This window comes from Onychomys torridus, chromosome 2 (genome assembly GCF_903995425.1).
Source record: "Onychomys torridus chromosome 2, mOncTor1.1, whole genome shotgun sequence".
NCBI lineage: Eukaryota > Metazoa > Chordata > Mammalia > Rodentia > Cricetidae > Onychomys > Onychomys torridus.
In genome coordinates, this window is record NC_050444.1 from 22565842 (window position 1) to 22587100 (window position 21259).

The 21259-nt window shown below is 35.7% G+C and overlaps 1 protein-coding gene across 1 annotated transcript; it reads left to right on the plus strand.

The window, feature by feature from the left end:
- Positions 1 to 1389: 1389 nt before the first annotated feature.
- On the plus strand, positions 1390 to 19819 carry LOC118577490 (solute carrier family 7 member 13-like). The gene is given in 4 exon segments (XM_036177686.1): positions 1390 to 2056; positions 16218 to 16349; positions 18679 to 19040; positions 19718 to 19819. Coding segments are annotated over 4 exon segments (1263 nt in total).
- The last annotated feature ends 1440 nt before the right edge of the window (positions 19820 to 21259 follow it).

Genomic DNA, 21259 nt, shown 5'->3' on the forward strand with positions numbered 1-21259 from the left:
ACCATCTCAGACACCTGCACTCAGGCCCGTGGCCCTAATCATCCTCTAAGAGGACTTGCTGGGTAAAGCCCTGAGGAACCTGAAAATGGGCTCCCACAGAGGATGAGACATACATAGTATGTTTAGTGGTTAAATGTATTAATGTATGTAAAGTTATAAGTGCCTATTCATGTTAACAAAAATCTGACTAAAAGATGTATGTCTAATCACTTCATTGTGAACTTTGTTAAGCTCTAACCACATGAAGAAACAGTCATAATGGAAACAATAATAAAAATTAATTGCACACCTTTTCATTATGAAAACACATTTTACTTTTCTCCCCTGTGATTATATTCTTTGTGCTAAACTAAATTGTAAAATTGATTTAGGATATGTAAGAGTACACTATAAAAGCATCAAGAAAATGAGGCTCCAGTTTCTCCATGGACTGTGTTTATGGTTTAAAGTTTATTCTGGTACTAAAAGAGCTTTCCTTAAAAAAAAAAAAATCATAGCTTTAAGGCTCAAAATCTTTTTTATTTTAAAAAATTGTTTTATTCATTTTACATACCAACCACAGATACACTTCTCTTCCCTCCTTCTGCTCCCCTCTCTTTTTCCCCTCCCCTGACCTCCCTATCCCCACATCCAAAAGGGTAAGTCCTCCCATGGGGGGTACAGAAAAGCCTGGTACATTTAATGAGGCAGGACCAAGCCCCTCCCCACTGCATCAAGGATTAGCAAGGTGTCCAACCATAGGTAATGGGATCCAGAAAGCCAGCTCATGCACCAGGGATTGATCCTGATCCCACTGCCAGGGGCTCCTCAAACTGACCCAGCTACATAACTGTCTCCCATATGCAGAGAGCTTAGTCTGGTCTCATGAATGTTCCACGGCTGTCGGTCTAAAGTTTGTGAGTTCCTATGAGCTTGGTTCATTTGTCTCTGTAGATTTCCCCATCATGATCTTGACCTCCCCACTTGCTCATATAATCCCTTTCCCTCTCTTCTGCTGGATTCCCAGATAAGCTCAAAATCTTAATGTGGATAAATAACATTAGTTTATTTTATATAAATAAACTGAGAGTTAATAATTTATTGTAAATCTGCTCAAAATAACTATCTTAGTTAGGATTCCCTAACTTTAAAAAAACATTAACTTATGGCATGTCTTAACTGTGGTCTTAGGAAGAATCCATAAAATCCTAAGATAATGCACAAGCTAATTATTTGCAAATCCATGTTAAGCTCAAAAATAAAAATCTTGTGTAAGGATGAGGTTGCACATTTTGAGAGTGTCCTATTTGAGATAGCTCTGAAAGAGTTGATGGGAGGGATATATAAGAACAACTTCTGTGAAATATAATATTAGTTTCTCAAGATTTGAAATACAAAAAAGGCAAAACCATGCAACTCTTGAGGGCAACGGGATTCTTCCACGGAAACATGTTTCTATTTAGTGCTGTCATAGGGGCAGGGATTTTTGTGTCTCCTAAAGGGACATTGGAATACTCTTCACTGAACATCCCTGTTTCTCTGAGTATTTGGGTAGTTTGTGCTGTGCTGAGCATGATGCATGCTCTCTGTCTTGCAGAACTGGGTACAACCTTCCCTGTGAGTGCAGCACCTTATTACTTCCTGAAAAGATCTCTTGGATCTTCTGTTGCATTCTTTAGTCTTTGGATTAAACTTTTTGCTTATTCCCTAGGCCTGGGTGCTCAAAACTTACTAATAGCAGGTTATCTAATCCAGCCTTTCTATGTTGAGTGCCCAGCCCCAGAGCTACCAAAGAAATGTCTGGCCTTGGCTATTTTGTGGTCACTTGGAATTCTTAATGCTCGAGGGGTGACTACAGTGTTTTGGTTTAATACTATCAGCAGTTTGATGAAGATGGGTGCTCTTTGTCTCATTATTCTAGCTGGGGTTGTGCTGTTAGTGATTGGGAAAAGGAAAAATGTGTCCAGGTTTGAGAATGCTTAGGATGCTGACCTTCCTGATGCCTTGCAGACTGTAGAAGCCATTCTTCAAGTATTTTATGCATACATGGGGTCATCACTTCTGGTCAACATAGCAGGTAACTCCATTTACTGAAAACTGGCAACATAAATAATGACTTATTCAGAACTTATGGGAAAAAATAAATGTTGTTGTTTAGTGTTTTGTAATATAATTTCACAGATACCACATTATATGGTACTATAAAAACTTCTACATATAACAATTCAAACAGAGTATGCAAAATTTAATTTTCTGTGTGTTATGCCTCTTATATAATACTTTGAGTTTCTTTTTCAAACTGCAAAGAAAAGCAAGATTATCTGTACTTCCAGATTTTATTTTCCAGTAGACCTCATGATTTTGAGGCATTTTCTGTTAAATAGTAATTATATAATTCATATTCCTAATTAAAATGTATGACATATTTGAGATGTTTGGTATATTCCAGTGCTTCTGACCAAACCCGTTCACCCATCCAGAACTAAGCACAGCCGGTCACTTGATTTGAGTTCCCTTCATTATCTATAGACTTGTCCATGAAAATATCATTGCTTTCTCTTTTGTGTCCTCAGGAATAGCAAAATTAGTAAAATGCTTTCTCATTTTTATCCTGCCTTGTTTTTCTTACAGTTCATTCCATGATAATATTAGCTATGTATGGCAATAATTTTTCTGATGTGCTTCACTTTTACGAACATTTAAAGTCTTTCTGAAGTTTTCCATATAAGAGATGGATAGTGTTAGAGCCTTCTCTGTATACAATTTTTTACTTTGTTCACACTGTCTAGTTTGATATCCAAAAAATTTGAGTATAGGTGTATGAAACTCCCATTAAAAAAGTTTTTTTGGGCGGGGGCTGGAGAAATGGCTCAGTGATTAAGAGTACTGACTGCTCTTTTAGAGGACCTGGGTTCAATTCCCAGCACCCACATGGCAGCTTACAATTGTCAGTAACTCCTGTTCCAGAGGACCAGACACCCATGCCAAAACACCAACACACATAAAATAAATAAATTTTTTAAAGTGTAGATAAAAGTAATTTACTATATTTCATTTACATTGAAAACTATAAAACTTAAAATATTAAGGAAGAATATTGAATCTTCCTGACTTTCAAATAACATCTTTTCAAAAATGATTAAAATAAGAAACACTTCATCTTGCTTAAGTAGCTGTAATGCTTCTGTAGGTTTTATGCTTGAAATAACTGCAAAATTTCCCCAAACTTGCCAGGCGTTGGTGGCACACGCCTTTAATCCCAGCACTCAGGAGGCAGAGGCAGGCAGATCTCTGTGAGTTCGAGGCTAGCCTGGTCTAAAAAGCAAGTTCCAGGAAAGGCGCAAAGCTACACAGAGAAACCCTGCCTCGAAAAACAAAACAAAACAAAAATTTCCCCAAACTTACAATTATAATTTTCTGAAATATTTTATTTTATGATTATAAAAATTCTTCCTAATAAATCAATTTTTATCACTCATATGTATTATTAAAAGATGTAGCTGATAAGACTTTATTAGATTTCTTAGTAAATGTTAATCCTACAGTGGGCTCCACTGTAATTTTATTCATTCATATGTCATACATTCATCCTATCCCCTCACCTTCCACTCTCCTGTCCCTGCACACTGCTCATATTTCATATCTGTTCTGTTTTTCAGGCTTTCTGTCTCTATCTGTTTCTCTGTCTTTGTCTCTGTGTGTCCTTGTCTCCCTGCCCCTCCTCCTGTATGCATGTACTAGGCACCACAGCTGATTTCATATGTTGAAAACTGTGAGTAGTTCTGCAATAGATGCTTGAACAAGTCTATTTTGTATGCCAAGTTCACTTCCTGCTGATATACATTCAGGAATGGGATGGTGATATGATATGGCAGTTCTATTTTTAATATTTGGTGAACTTTCTGCTCTCCACAGTAGCTGCAATAAGTATCCTCTTCAAGAATGTGTAAGAGGCCATCAAAATTACAGTTTTGGTTAACTTCTCTATGATGGCTAAAGATGTTGAACATTTTCTCATAAAAGAATCAGTTACTTATACTGATCATGTGAATTGTCTTTTCATATCATCGGTGACTTGTTAACCAGAAAATTTCAAATTTTTATTTTTATGTGTCCTGTATTTTTAACACAATGTCTGATGAACAGTTGGCAAATTTTGCCTTTGTTGTGGGTTGTCTTATAACACTTGAATGTTACCTTTTCGATTTAGAAGCTTTTATAGTTTGATGTAATGGCATTTGTCAGAGCTTTGTTTTATTTCTTGTGCTTTATATTTAGAATATTCTCAAATTGACTTATAAGCTGATTTGTCCACTCAGTTTTTTGCTAATAATTTTAGTAGTTTGGGTCCTATATTAATGCAATTTAACTATTTTGAGTTAGTTTTTATACAAGATGAGAGAGAAGGTGTCTGGCTTAAATCTTCTTATGTAAACTTTATTATATTTTCCCAGCATTTGAAAAGGCTGTTTGTATCATTGTCATTGATAACTTTGTTGAGAATCACTTGTTTGAAATTGGTTGATTTAGTCTGGGTGTGTTTTTCTCCTATATTGGTCTACAAGTCTCTTTGTTGACAACCCAAAGTTGATTATACCATAGAAAATGAGTATCTTTTATCTATCTCCTAACTAGTGATTAATTGAGTCCCTTCTGTCTTTGCTACACAAACAAAGCTCCAGTGAGTTCATGTATAACATTTTCAATGTCTACATTTGAGAGAAGATTAACTGACTATGTGCTAAGGTATGGGATTTCTGGATCATAGTGTAAATGACTTCATATTTACTGACTTTCCATACTTGTAACACCAATAAGTTAATATCTTCCACTGTTCAATATGGTATTCAAAATTTGAAAGGACTCCAGAATTTTTGTCATTGAGCCATCTCAACAGACAAGTCACAGACTAAATCTATTATGATTAATTTTTACTTCTATTTCCTCCCATGTTAGTGAGGCTAAGCATCTTCTATTTTTCAACTATTCATATTTCCTCATTTAGGAACTGCTTGTTTTATAATTTTGAACTGATTAGTGGCCACAATGGGTAGACTGAGGGTAGAATTATCTCATTTTTGTTGATAATACATGGATTGCTTCCCAGTTACATTTATTTTTCATGGATTAACTTTTTGGAGGTGTTGTTAAATAGACTAAGAGATTTTCAATTCAAGGAGACACAAATATTTTTACTTTCTTGAATATATTTTATTACACATAATGTTTAGGACACCTTAAATTTTCCTTTCTTGCAAACTATGTATAGAAAATTTTCATAAATCTATTTTTGTCTATGTATTCATCCCATCATAATCTTATTTCATTTGGGAAATTAAATTTTTATAAAACATACAGGAATTATACCGAGTAAGTTAATTGCCACATTGAATATTAAATTTCTATTCACATAAAAAGAATTATTTACATAACTATCAATTCATTTATTCAATGAATGCAGGATATAACCCCAGAAATACAAATAGAGCTTTGCAATTATAATCACAATAAACCTTATTCTCTTGTTATCTATATTCTAGTAAAAATAAGGAAATAAACCTAGTAAGTAAACTATTAAAAACAAGAAAATATATTCTGTAGCAATTACTAATAATTAGCTTAAAATCACCTAATGGTGAAAAGAATATAACAAGAAATGAAAATATGGATGAAGAACAAGAAAATTCAAGAAATAGGAGGGTATCATTTTAAATAGGGTGGGCTACCAATGTATCATAAAAGTAGAGGAAACGGGATCATAAAAGGATTTTAACATTATTAGTTTAATTGTCAGATTATAGAATTTAGAATTACTTAGGAGGTCTTTGTCCATATCTATGAGAGCTTATCTTGGTCATGTTAGCTTGTAGGGAATCCCTATACACTGAGGCAGGCACTGTTTCCTAGGCAGTGTATTCTGGATTGTTTAAGAAAGAGAGTAAGCAAAACACTAACATGCATACTGTAGTGGTTTGACTGAAAATAGTCCCATAGGGATTGGCACTATTAGGAGATGTGGCCTTGTTGGAGTAGGTGTGACTTTGTTGAAGGTGGTGTATCAGTGAGGGTGTGGGCTTTGAGTTTTCAGGAGCTCAAGACAGGCCTAGTGACTCACTTTCTATTCCTGCTGCCTGCTGATCCAGATTCCAGCACCATGTCTGTTTGCATGCAGCCATGCTTCCCAACATGACAATAATGTTGGGAACCTCTGAACTATAAGCTAGACCTAATTAAATGTTTTCTTCTATAAAAGTTTCTGTGGTCATGGTGTCTTTTCACAGCAATCAAAACCCTAATGAAGACACATGCATTTAATTGTTTATGCTTCTTGAATATTCATATAATGTATATAGCTATCTTGATTTCCTGCTGCTGTGACTTCACAGTAATGATATTCTATAATTTGGAAATGTGTACTAAAATAAAACCAGTATCCCATAAGATGTTTCTGTCAGGGTATTTTTTCACAACAATTAAAAAAGAAACAAGACAGAAGTTGTTGCCATAAGTGGGGTCATCATTGTAATAAGCCTGACCATGTACATTTTAAGCCTATGTAATTGCTTTACCTTTTTGAGGAATGTAGAAGCATTTAGTATATTGAGCATGAAAGGCCACAGGATGCCAAAAGCAGACCTCAATGAACTGTGCTAAGTGCATATTGAAGATAGTAATGCTGCCAAGAAATGTAGATGGTGAAAACTCAGCTCATGATGTTTCAGAGGGCAAAAAGGACTTTATCAGGCGATGATATGGGGGCCATGTGTCTGATGCTTTGGCCAAGTATCTGGCTTCATTCTACACATACACTGAATATGTGAGTAATATAAATGAAGTGATGAAGATCTCAGGTGATATTTTATTTGTACTCTAAAAAATAAAGCTTGCCTGAAGATCTAGGGGCAAAGCCACTCACTATATTAAACATAGAGGTCAAGTAGTGGTAGGACACAGCTTTAATCCTAGCTTTCAGGAGGTGGAGATTCATCTGGATCTCTGTGATATCAGAGCCACACTGGGAACAAAGGGCAGACAAGGTAATCCTTTGCCTTTGCCATTGGGAAACTCCCAGAGGGGCCTCTCACAGGGTCCCATGGCAAATTCAGATCAGTCCTTTCCTGCCATCATAGAAGAAACCCCTTCCCAGAGCAATTAAATAACCAAATGCCTATTGTTAAAAACCATATAGCTTGGGGTGGGAGAACAGCTATAGCGGAAAGAACAAAAAAATTTCAGGAGAAACCATAAAGCGAATTTTTTGGCAAACTTTTATAAATGCACAATACCAAAATTAAAAACACAAATAAATAATGTTTTCATTAAAGGTCTTGTAGACATAGGTGTGGATATAACAATAATTATACCAGAATCTTGGCATCCAAATTGACCTTTTCAGGAGGTAAATGTTCAGTTGTTAGGGACTGGAACATTATCTCAAGTGAAACAGTATGCAAGATTGGTCGAATGTATGGGGCCAGAAGGACGAAGAGTAAAATTAAAGCCATATGTAGCTAATATAGCTATGAATTTTGGGGGCTGTGACTTATTACAACAATGGAATACCTAGAATAACATTCCTCCGACCTCAGAAACAAACCATAAGCTAACATATGTTCCTAAGAATAATATTAGAAAGTATTATAAAAATAGTCACTAACCATCCAGATTGTACAAGAACAAGGCACAACAGCTGCTGATCTTTCAAAGACACCAACAGCTCTACCTTTAAAGTGGTTAACAGACAAGCCTGTATGGGTTCAACAATGGCCTTTAGTAACAGAGAAACATCAAGCCTTAGAACAGTTGGTCCAATAGTAGTTAAATGCTCAGCATATTGAAAAATCAACCAGCCCTTGGAATTCTCCTGTATTTGTTATTAAAAAGAAATCTGGTAAGTGGAGAATGATAATAGACCTAAGAACAATTAACAAAGTAACTCAACCGCTTGGCTCTCTACAGTCTGGAATTCCTGTACCTACTCTGTTACCTAAAGAATGTCCTCTTATAATTATTGATTTAAAAGACTGTTTCTTTTCAATACCCTTACAAGAAAAAGACAGAGAAATATTTGCCTGCACAGTGCCTACTTATAATAATGCTCAACTGGTTAAAAGATATCAATGGAGGGTTCTCTCACAGGGAATGTTGAATAGCTCTACCCTGTGCTAATATTTTGTACAACAGCCATTGGAAGTAATACACAATTTCCTAAATCTATAATTTATCATTACATGGACAATATTTTACTAGCTGACTCAAATGCAGATACTTTAGAAAGAATGTTTGAAGGAAAGAAAATTTTGCCTTATTGAGGATTATAAATTGCTCCTGAAAAGATACAAAGAAGAGATTCTATAAATTATTTAGGATATTAAATAGGGCTACAAAAGTTTAGACCCCAAAAGGTGCAAATTAGGAGAGATCAATTATGGACTCTTATTGACTTTCTAAAATTATTCAGAGACATTTTCCATCTACAAACTATTGTTGGTGTAAAAAAAAAAAAAGATGAACTGAGTAATTTGTCCAAAACCTTAAAAGGTGACAAGGACTTAAATAGTCCAAGAGAATTATCATCCGAAGTTGAGAAAGATTTGGCCTTGGTAGAAAAGAAAATACAGGAAGGACATGTCTACATGTGGATCCAAAGCTTGATTGCATTTTGGTTATTTTACCCTCTAGGCATTGTCCTACAGAAATTTTAATGCACAGGGAAGATATTATATTGGAATGGATATTACTACTAAATAAACAGAGTTAAAAAATTAAAAATTTATGTGGAAAACATCTCTGACTTGATTTTAAAAGGAAAATTGAGACTTTGTCTATTATCAGGAATTGTCCCAGCAGAAATTGTAGTACCTTTACCTAATGATGAAATTGACAAATTATGGTCAGAGAGTGAATATTGGCAAAGAGCCTGCAGTAATTTTTTGGGAGATATTAACAACAAATATCCCATAAATTATAGAATTAAACTTATAAAGAGAGCTAAATGGATCCTGCCTTGCATTGTATGGGAAACACCAATATCTGGAGCACCTACATTTTATACAGATGCAAACAAACAAGAAAAAGGCAGATTACAAATCAGAAAATTTAAGTAAAGTGGTTCAAAGTCCTTATAATTCTGTCTCCAAATTGGAATTATATGCTATTCTGACGGTATTAATGGGTTTTTTTGAACCCCTCAACATAGTTACTAATTCTCAGTATGCTGAAAGTATGGTCTTACACATTGAAACAGCAGAATTTATCCATGATGAGTCATAATTAACTTCATTATTTATTCAATTATAAGAAATAATCAGGAATAGGAATCAACCCTTATTTATAACTCACATCCAATTCCATACTGGTCTGTCAGGCCCTCTAGCAAAAGGAAATGACTAGATTGATAAACTATTGGGGAAATGTGCTGGAGGCCTCAGAATTACATAAAAAAACATCATGTCAATAGTAAGGGTTTAAAAAAAGGATTTTTCCATAACCTGGTAAGAAGCCAAAGTCATATCTTACTTGTTCTTTTTACAGTCAGACTCAACTTCCAACCCAAATGATTCTAACAGGAATGAAATCTGATAGATGGATATGTTTCATTTTGTAAAATTTGGAAAATTGAAATACGTACACCACACCATTGGCACCTATTCAGGATTTCAATGGGCGACAGCTCTGAGTTCTGAAAAGGCTGATTCAGTGATCCTGCATTTGCTACAAGTTATGACCATCATAGGTATACCTGCACAAATTAAAACTGACAGTGTTCCAGCATATGTCTCTGGTAAAATGAAGCAGTTTTTTGCTTATTACAATATGAAGCATATTACATGTATACCACATCATCCTACAGGCCAAGCAGTCCTGGAAAGATCAAATAGAACTCTAAAGGATATGATAAATAAACAGAAAGGGGTAACAAACCCCCCCAGAAATAGATTACATAATGCTCTACTAACTTTGAATTTTCTCAGTGCTAATGACAAAGGAACAACAGCTGCAGAGAGACATTGGCTAACAGAAAAAAAGACAACAGAATTAAATCAGCCTACATACTTTAAAGATGTGCTGACCTCAGAATAGAAACCAGCGTATGTACTAGGTTGGGGACAAGGTTTTGCATTTGTTTCTACAGGAGAAGAAAAACTATGGATACTATCAAAATTGATAAAGATTCACTTTGAACAAGAGAGACCTCTTAATTAGAAGAGGTGATGGTTCATCAACCAGCATGACCATTCAATTTAAACTAGCTTATACCACTAACAAATGTTTTTCATTTAATCAGATATTACTTGTCAGAAGGGAACCTCCCCAAATTTAGTGTTGGGAAAGGGTTTTTCTTTTTTTTCCTTCAAGAAAATGAGGGCTAAGGAATCTGAAGAACACTGGACAAATGAGACATCTGAATAAAAGGGACAAATCATTCAGAAAAAATGTCCCAAGAAAAAGAGTAAATTCGTCTATTGGTATAACACATATCTAACAGGATAAAGTTTCACAAGTCTTCCTCAATGTTTGTTTCTGCTATTCTCTACAGACACATAACACAAATGGTCTTTATATAGTCCCAGTTCAATTAAAAATTAAAACTGGCTTTGGAGGTGGAGCATGGGTATATCTTTCTCTAAATCTAAGCATGCTTGTTAAAAGAAAATCCAGAGTCTCTGTGTCATGTCAGAAGAGCCACCTGATATGGGACAGAAGAAAAGTGAAAATTAAGGGCTGTTCTATTGCCAATAATCTCATAATCCTTTGGTTCTATTTCGACTCTTTAAAACTTTAAGGTAAGAATTTTATATCAAAATTGGTAAGATTTATTTATATATATTTTAAATTTTTATCATGATATTAATGGTCAAATAGAGTACTTACTAATTTAGAAAAAAAGGCTTCATCTAGCTTCCTGTACATGATTTCTGGTTTGAATCTCTATTAGTTTTCTGCAGAAAACCATGTCCATGCCTAATAGTGACCTTGAAGTCTCTAAAAACGATTGATGGGCCCCACAATCACGATTTCATCAGGACAATGATAATGTCACTAAGCTGATAAACACCACCCAAAGTTCAGTGTTGGACTCCAAACTGCTCAGGATAATTTTGAGATGGCTAACTGAGATGATCCAGCCTCACAGACTATTTGAACAAGGTCTTGAGATAAGCCCTGCACTTTGGCATTTTGCAGAGACTGGTCAACAAATGATATAGCTACCTCTCCCAGAACTAGACAATTAACCCCATTCCCAATGCCTCAGGATCTTCTAAAGTTTCTGTTGTCCCAAGACAGCAGGAAATATTGTTAAGAACATGATGCCCATGTTCCCAAGTGGTGGGGTGGGTGGTTTTTGGTCTTTCAATGGGTTATGGAAAGTTGTTATTGTTTAGGATGCTTGGTTACAAGTTGTTATTGTTAATGGTTAGAAAAAAAAAGAATAAACAATGAAGACCAGATTTAGAGTTCTGTTTTGAAAAAGAAAAAGAAAAAAAGGTGATAAAGATAAGAAGTATATTATTGAATCTACTCTGAAAAGAAAAAAGGGGAAGATATAGATATGATAAGATAAAAAGGTTTATTACTGAATCTACTTTTAAAAGGCAACAACTGGTTTTAAATATTTTACATTAGATTGGATTTCTGTATATTGTATACAAGTTATGTATATTGATACGAATTTGAGATTAATTTTTTTAGAAAATGTAACCAGAAGTTTCCTCCAGTCCTGCCAATTTCCCCGCAGTCTAGACAAATCTCTATCACCTGCAGCCCCACAGCTGCTTGGACCCAAGGAAACACACAGAGGCTTATATTATTTATAAACTGTATGACCTATGGCAGCCCTTTTGCTAGCTAGCTCTTATATCTTAAATAAACCCACTTCTATTAATTTATGTTTTTCCACATATCCTGTGGCTTACCAGTCTGCTAGCATGTTGGTCCTTGGATGGCAAGCTGGTATCTCTCCTGATTCCCCCTTTCTCTTTCCTGTCTCTCTCCTTGGATTTTCTGCCTGCCTCTAACCTGCCTTGCCATAGGCCAAGGCAGCTTTTTTATTAACTAATGGGGACAACATATATTCACAACATACAGAAAGACATCCACAGCAAGAAAATACTGTACATATATTTCTAATCTTGTTCAAGGTGTTGTACTTATACAATTCATTTAACAATGTAATGCAATGTTCTAGTTCTTGCCAGTTATTACCAACTATTTAGGATAATAAAGAAATGCAGGTTAGTAGTTAGTCATTACAATCGACTTGTAGTCATATTACATATGGTTTCAAGATCAAGCAGAAATATATTTTCGATATACACATCATCTTCAAACACTTCAGAGATCTACAGAATATGGCATTTAAGATGTACTAATTATGTAGATTTTTTTCTTTTTTTTATGACAATGAGACATGTCTGCTCCTGGTAGCACCAATCTACTACAGAGAAGATGATGGGCACTGAAGAAACTCCATATGGAGCTTACTTTCAATGTGGCAAAAGTTAGACACTGGACAAGAAAGTACCTACACATTGACTGCTAACAGTACACTGTCCAAAATGGACAAGCAAGACACAAAAGATAAGACTGCTGATCCTTGTTAAGACAAGGTAGAAAAGCTCTTTAGAAAATCCTGCTTCCCAGACAAGTCTGTCATATATGCTGAGCCTGTAGGCTGAAGATGGATGCCCCAATATTGCAGGGAAACCTTAGGTGACTGTCCAGGTAGCCAGCCCACTGTTTCTGTCCTTTCTCACATTTTTTGGAACTCACTTGTTTGCACTTCCTGTTTAACTAGGTAATATTATATCCTTCTTGGGTCTCTGAGGCAGTTGAACATTATGTACTTATAGTTTTTCTTGTTCTCAAATTCAGAACTGAAACACACTAAAGAGGTTTAAAGTATATACATTTGATGGACATCAAAAGATAGTTTTTGGTTGGTAATACAAGTTAGGATAGAAAGTGAATTAGGTACATTTTGGACTCACCAAAATAGGATACAAAATGGAATATTTCTGCTAAATTTGTCAAATGCAAATGGACTAGATTTTGTTGATGTATTTATTGCCTGTATATATTGTATATAATTATTGTATATAGTTTTTCTTATATTAGTTATAACTTTTTAAAAAATTTTAGATAAAAAATGGGGAAATCTGGTGATATTTTATTTGTACTCTAAAAAATAATTCTTGCCTGGGGATCAGAGGACAAAGCCAGCCACTATACTAAACATAGAGGTCAGGCAATGGTAGCACATGCCTTTAATCCTAGCTTTCAGAAGGCATAGATTCTTCTGGATCTCTATGAGTTCAAGGCCACACTGGGAACAGAGCCAGAAATGGTGGCAGATGCCCTTAATCCCAGCATTAGTTAAACATAGAGGTCTGTATAGACAGACAGGAAGTGATAGATCTGGGCAGAAAGAGAAAGTGATATAGCTGGGCAGAGAGAGAGGAAGTAAGATGGCAGGGCACAGGAAGTTATATAGGCATGAGTAGACAGGAAGTAGCTCTCTCTCAGGCTGAGGATTTCCTAGTTGATAAGAACTTGTGGCTGGCTTGGTCTATTCTTCTCATCTCTCATCTTTCACCCCAGCATCTGGCTCCAGGTTTTTTATTTTACTATTTAGCAATTCATGTTACAAAGATCATACAGTGTTTGTCTTTATAGGTTACCTCACACATGTGATATTTTCTAATTCCATCCATGTACCTGAAATTTTTATAATTACATTTTTATTTACTGTTGAATAGAAATTTTATATTATATTTATATCATGTAGGATACTGCCTATGTTTCCTTCTAGCAGGTCTGGCATTTCAGGTTTTACATTGAGATATCTGATTCACTTGTAGTAAATTTTTGGTAAGGTTACAGATTCAGGTCTAATATTATTCTTCCTAATTGTGGACATTCTGTTTTCCAAACACCACTTGTTGAACATGGTACCTTTTCTCCAATGCATGTTTTGTCATCTTTTGTCAAATATCAAATGGTTGTAGTTATGTGTGTAATTTTGGGGCCTTCTATTTTGTTTCATTGGCCTATATGTCTGCTTCTGTGCCAGGAGTATCTGGTATTATTATTACAGCTCTGTAGAATGACGATCAGTCCAACATTGTAATTTTTGCTGATTGCTTTAACTATTTGGGGTCTGTTTTGGATCCACCTGAATTCTCTATATCTATATCTATCCAGAATATCATAGATGATGGGTATTTTGATTGAAATGTAATTGAATCTGTAAATTTCTTTTGATAGAATGGTTATTTTGACAATATTCATTTTATCAATCCTTGAGCATGGAAGATATTCCAATGTTCTATTGTCTTCCTCAATCTACTTCTTCAGAGATTTAGTTTTCATTATAAAGTTCTTTCACTTTCTTGGTTAGGGTGATTCCTAAATATTTTTGAGGCTACTGTGAATGGGAATTTTTTCATTTCTTCAGCATGCTTTTTAGTACATAGAAAGGATGTTGATTTTTTTCTCTTGACCTGTTAAAGTTTTTCACCTCAACTTAATTTTGTTTGAGTTTTGTTCAGAAATTCTCTCTATTAAATTCTATTTTAATATCTTGATTTTTCTTACTGCACTCATTAATTTATTTAGGGTTTTTGTGGTGTTCACTTCAGAATTAATTCATATTCTCATTGAATTTCTTTCTCCTTTTTTTTTTTTTTTTTTTGGTTTTTCAAGACAGTTTCTCTGTGTAGTTTTGGTGCCTGTCCTGGATCTTGCTCTGTAGACCAGGGTGGTCTTGAACTCACAAAGATCTACCTGGTTCTGTTTGCAGAGTGCTGGGATTAAAGTTGTGTGCCACTGCCACCTGGCTGAGTTTCTTGATGATGTTTATAATTGCTACTTTGAAATTACTGTCTTGTGTGTCATCTATGTTCCATATAAATTGCGAGTATTAATTTTTGTAGAAGACATATTGCCTTTATTTATGTTGGTTGTGTTATTTTTGTGTAATATGTGTATCTCAAGTTAAGTCATTGGTATTATCTTTTGATATGAATTATGTATCTCTATCATCTATCTACTTGTATCTATTATCTATCTTTCTATAATCTATCATATATCTATCACATATTATCTATCTATCTATCTATCTATCTATCTATCTATCTATCTATTATCTATATCCATTATTTAGTGAGAGTTTGGGTTTGCTATACCCCTAACATAAATTTTTGGATAAGCAGGATGATGCCCAAGGTTGAGTTTTTGGGATTACTTGGTGTTAAAATGCTAATGATTTTTTCAGAAGTACTTCTAGTTAGGCTTCATCTAAGTGAAGTTTTTGAACAGAGGAACAAACCCTCCATTAAGTTACCTGGCTCTCACCATATATCCTTAGGAATGTTTGGAAGGCATACATATTTCTGTGGGTGGTCATTTGTTGCTTGGGGCAGGCCTCTATTCTGTTCTCAGTATGCCTAAGCTTGGGTCACAACAGTAAGGGTTAATGTCTGAAGGAGGCATATACGGCTCCTGTGAAGTTCACATGTGTTAGGATTTGTGGTTGATTATAATTTTAAATCAAAGATTGCCTCACTTGACAACATATCAATAGAAGGGAAAAGAAGAGAATGAAGCCTCTGTAATAATACTGGATGTCACATAAAATGGAATTGATTGCCATAATTAGCACCATATTAATACCACTTACAGCCTTCAGAGTTGGGACTTTGTGACTCACCATGGTTACCCTAAATAGATAGAAGTCAATTCTTTGGTTTCTGCTCACACATACTTTTGGTTAGACATTTGTGAACAAAACAGATAATATATGTTTATATTGTTATTCTGAAGAGATGCTTTAGCCTCCCAAGAGCCATTCTGCATATTTTAGACTCATATCCAAAAGAAGGATGTGTTGTTGGGGTCTGAGCTCCAAGAGCATCCATCTCAATTACAGAATTCCAATATTCAGAGAAATCTCTAGAATTGGGAAGTGTCTTTACATCAGTACTGGACACTCCTCACTTATAAGATTAAATGCTGACTGGGGGAGAATATTGAAAATTTACATAACTTTATTTTTAAAGTAGGATCATAGAAAAGCCATCATTCGAGCAAAATTTCTGTACCCACCCCCAAAAAAACCCAACAGAATCAATTTAAGAAAGTGAAAGGAGTATAGCATCTGACAAATATTTCCTTCTTTTTTATGCACATGTTTCACAATATACCACTTTTTTGATGACTTTACTTGTGTTTTTCAGGAGAAGTAAAAAATCCCTCTGAGACGATTCCTAAGTCTTTGATTTCTAGTCTGCCTGTCATAACTGTGCTTTATGTACTGACTAACGTGTCCTACCTCACAGTTTTGACACCCCAGGAAATCATTGCTTCAGGTATGCCGGGGTACAAACAAATACAAGTATCTTTAAACTTGTAATGAGCTTTTAATTCTCTTGCACACAAACACATTAGGCTCTGAATAACTAACTCACTGTTATATACAAAACTGACACCTTCTGCCTTCCACATGCCACCTGGATACTCAGCCTCATAATCCTCTCTTGCAGTCTAATTGGATTAATTTTAAGTTCCATAGCTCACGCACACAAGGGCTTTTAAAAATTCATGTCTATCTCATACGGGAGAGCTTGAAGAAAGTATAAACTTTTCAAATAGAATAGGAAAACTGTACTCAAAATCATCAGAATGCAGCCGGGCAGTGGTGGCGGACGCCTTTAATCCTAGCACTCAGGAGGCAGAGCCAGGTGGATCTCTGTGAGTTCAAGGCCAGCCTGATCTACAAAGTGAGTTCCAGGACAGCCAGGACTGTTATACAGAGAAAGTTTGTCTCAAAAAACAAAGCAAAGCAAAACAAAACAGAACAAAAAAAAATCAGAATGCAGTGATACCTCTGAATAATAAATTCTTTGAGATTTAGATTAAAGATGACCTATAGAAGCACAGATTAACTTTGCAAATGTTGGGGAAAAACTCTAGATGTGTAAACACTTGTGATGGAAATAGGGTTAAAAATAACTTAAATACTCAATAAATAGGAATGGAAAATACTATCAAAACATAGCAATATAACTGTAACAATAAATTTTAACGATAGCTTATAATCAAAAAAATATTTTTTGGTTTTTCAAGACAGGGTTTCTCTGGAGCTTTAGGGCCTGTCCTGGAGCTCACTCTGTAGACCAGGCTGGCTTCAAACTCACAGAGATCCTCCTGTCTCTGCCTTCTGAGTGCTGGTATTGAAGGCTTGCACCATCATCACCCAGCTCTATAATCAATATCTATGTACATAGTTTGGATCAATTTTGGACTATGTAAGACACAGTTATGAAATTATTTATTATTTTCAAATGCCAAATATTCATATTACTTAATCATATATTTTATTTCCATTGGGAAAAATCTTTCCATTTATAAATTTTATTTTATGAGTGTTTTAGTGACTGTTTTATTTACCCATTTTGTTCCTATCAATTCTCCACAAATTTTCTGATAAAAGTTATTCATTGGTTTAACCCACACGTGTATGGGATAACCATTTATGATGGATCTAGACAAACAATTCTGTCCTTCACAGGGTCTGTCACTTGTAGTGATACCTCTGGAGACTCCTGTAGCTTGGAAAGCAGTGGCACTGAAGCCTAACATAGACTGAACTCTTAAGTGCAGGTGACTTACTGTTCTTTGAGCAGAAAATTTTAAAATATGTGGATGATTGGATTAGGGCAAATGTTTGTGACTGAGAAAATAGGAAGCCTGACAAGAATATGAAAAATGTGGATATGATGTAACTCAGAACACTATCTAAAAGGAACAGAAGGAAGGAGAATTGGTTTCTATTATTCCTTAAGTAGGAGAAAGGAATAGCAAGAGCCCTTTAACAGGATAAATTCTGCCATAAAATCAATGATGCTTCAAGTGACTGCCACACAAAGTCATGAGATATGAACAATCTGACAGATACATCATGTGTGACTAATGGCTACAACTGGTGACACAGTGAAGTAGCTGAGTGATGTTATTTGAATGTCAAATGTCCCCCATAGACTTAACTGTTTGATTATTTGGACTCCAGCCATCAGTGCTGTGAACCTTTCAGATGTAGAGCCTTGCTGAAGAAAATGAGTCGTTTTGGGGGTTCCTTGAGATCTGACAGCTCAGCCCCCTTTCTGCCTGCTTTCTGACTACAGATGCAATGTGACCAAATACCTTATAATTTTGCCATCAAAACTTACCTGACATGATGTACTATTCACCTCAAAACTGTAAGCCAAAATCGATCCTACTTAAGTGTGTTCTTATCAGGCAAATATTTGGTCACAGAAAGAAGACAAGTGACTAATACACTGAGTCATAGGACACATGATTTGTAGAGTATGTTGTACATTGTCATGTCTCTGTCTTCTCACAAACTAGCTGATATTGTTAATTTACTGGGTAACCAGTGCATCAATCAAGGGAGCAAGAACTATGCAATATGATAAATAGACTAAATACTGGGACATAAGGACTTCTAATGCCTTTTTTCTTATCAAAACAAATCATAAGGCCTTACCTGACTCAAGAAGTAAGTAAAGGAACTCCCTCTTCTGGCAAGAGCATCCAAGTTATACTGATTGTGAAGGAAAGAAGATAGGCTTATTGCTATGTTCTCAATAAACACAATAGCTTTCATTCTTGAATTTCTGTTTAATTTTTTTTTAGAATCTGTTGCAGTCACATGGATGAATGGAGTATTCCCTTCCATGCAATGGATCATTTCTCTGGGGATCTCAATTTCAATACTGAACACCACTGTCTGTGGAATACTTACAGCATCAGGGAATTTCTATTCTGTGAGCCAAGAAGGACAGCTGCCTTTCATTTATCCTATGCTTAATGACCACCACTGCCCAGTTGTAGCTGTCACTCAAATTACCATCTTATCATCTCTGGCAATACTATTTTTGAATGTAACCTATACAATAAAATATATGGGACAAGTATACATTTTCATGAATGCACTAAATATGATGGCGTTACTTAAACTGAGGTACAAGGAGCCAGATCTACCTAGGCCTTATAAGGTAAATCAAAGTGATAACATCAAATTTCTCCTGTCTTTATATTAATAATGTTGGATGAAAATGGATTTTAATTAATTAATTAATTAATTTTACATCTCTGCTACAGTTTCCTTTCCCTCCTCTCCTCTTAGTCCTTCCCCTAAATCCTCCTCTGTTCCCACCCTCTAATCCACTCCTCCTCTGTTTCTGTTTAGGAAAGATCAGGTCTCCCATGAATATCAGTAAAACATGGTATATCAAATTGCAATAAGAATAAGCACCCCATAAAAGCCAGCAAAAGAGTCTGAAACAACCCCTGTTCCCACTGTAAGCAGTCCAAGAGGACCAACCCACACAACTGTAACATATGTGGAGGGCCTAGGTCAGCCCTATGCAGGCTCCCTGGTGATTCAGCCTCTGTGAGCCGCCTTGAGCCCAGTTAGGTGATTCTATGAGGTTTTTTTTTTTTTTTTTTTTTTTTTTTTTGTGGTGTCCTTGACCACTCTGGCTCCTACAATCCTTTCTTTCCCTCGTCTGCAGGATTCCCCAATCTATGCCTAATGTTTATCTGTGGGTCTTCATCTGTTTCCATGAGTTGCTGGATGAAGCCTCTCTGATGACGATTGGGTTAGGCACCAATCTATGAGTAGAGCAGAATATCATGAGGCATCATTATATTGACAATTTTATTCCTTCAGTTGTGCTTGCTTCTATCACAAGGTTCTAGATCATCAAGTCTGTGGTTCCTGGTGCTCCTGGCAATGTTAGGCATGGGCTTACTCTCCTGGCATGGATTTTAGGCTAGATGGGTCATTGGTTGGCCACTCTCTCAATTTCTAAGGCCACCCTTACCCCAGCACATCCCATAGGTAGGACAGACTGTAGGTTGAAGATTATGTGGTTGGATTGGTTTCCCACTCCCTCTGCTTGAAGTCTTGCCTGGTCACAGGAGATGCCCAGTTCAGGCTAGTATTCCCCAATGCTGGAAGTCTTAGCTGGGGTCATCCTTATAGATTCTTGGGAGATTCCCTCATGCCAGGTTTTTATCTGACCCTGTACTACTGCTCCCCTTTTCCAGTAGCTTTCTTCAGTACTTCCCTCCTTGGTCACCATCCCTAACTTGATTCTTCATGTTCCCAACTCCACCCACCTGCAGTCTGCTCATGAAATTTCTTCTATTTCCTCTTGCCAAGGAGATCTAGGAGTGCCCCCTTGAATCCTCCTTGTTACCTAGTCTCTCTGGGTCTGTTGATTTTAGCATAATTATCTTTTATTATTTTATTACAGTTAACGTCCATTTATAAGTGAGTAGATACCATGATTGTCTTTTTCAGTCTGGGTTACTTCACTCAAGATGATTTTTTCTAGCTCTGTTTGCTTTCAAAATTCCTGATGTCATTGTTTTTAACAGCTAAGTAATACTCCATTGAGTAAATGTACCACATTTTCTTTATCCATTCCTCAGTTGAAGGACATCTAGGTTGTTTGCAGGTTTTGGATACCATGAATAAAGCTGTTATGAACATAGTTGGTCTGTCAGACTGTACAAGACATCAGTCCAGACCCATATGTATTTTAGGATCTCTGTTGAGAAGCTGGGTGTGATTCTAACAGGTCTGCCTTTACATGTTATTTTGTGTTTTCCCCTTGCCACTTCTAATAATCTTTATTGTTGTTGTTTTGTATGTTTAGTGTTCTGAATATTTGGTGAGGGGATTTTGTTTTCTGATCCACTCTTTTTGGTGTCCTGTAAAATTTTGTACCTCCATAGGCAGGTCTTACTTTAGATTAGGAAAATTTTCTTCCATAATTTTGTTAAATATATTCTCTGGGTTTTTGAGCTGTGTTTCTTCTCCTTCTAAGATTCGGTCTTTTCATAGTGTCCCAGATTTCTTGGATATTTTGTGTTAGGAATTTTTTATATTTAACATTTTCTTTGACCAATTCATCTATTTCCACTACCATGTCATCAACACCTGAGAATCTCTCATCCATCTATTGTATTCTGTTGGTGATGCTCTCATCTGTAGTTCTGTTCACTTACCCAGATTTTTCATTTCCAGGAATCCCTCCATTCGTGATTTTTAAATTGCGTTTATTTCCATTTTCAGGTCTTAACAGTTTCCTTCATTTGCTTTTTTTTTTTTTTTTCTTGGCTTTCTTTTAGGGATTTACAAGCTATCTGTTGTCACCAAACAAAGCTTCCAGTACCACACCAGGATTGGGTTACATCTAATTGA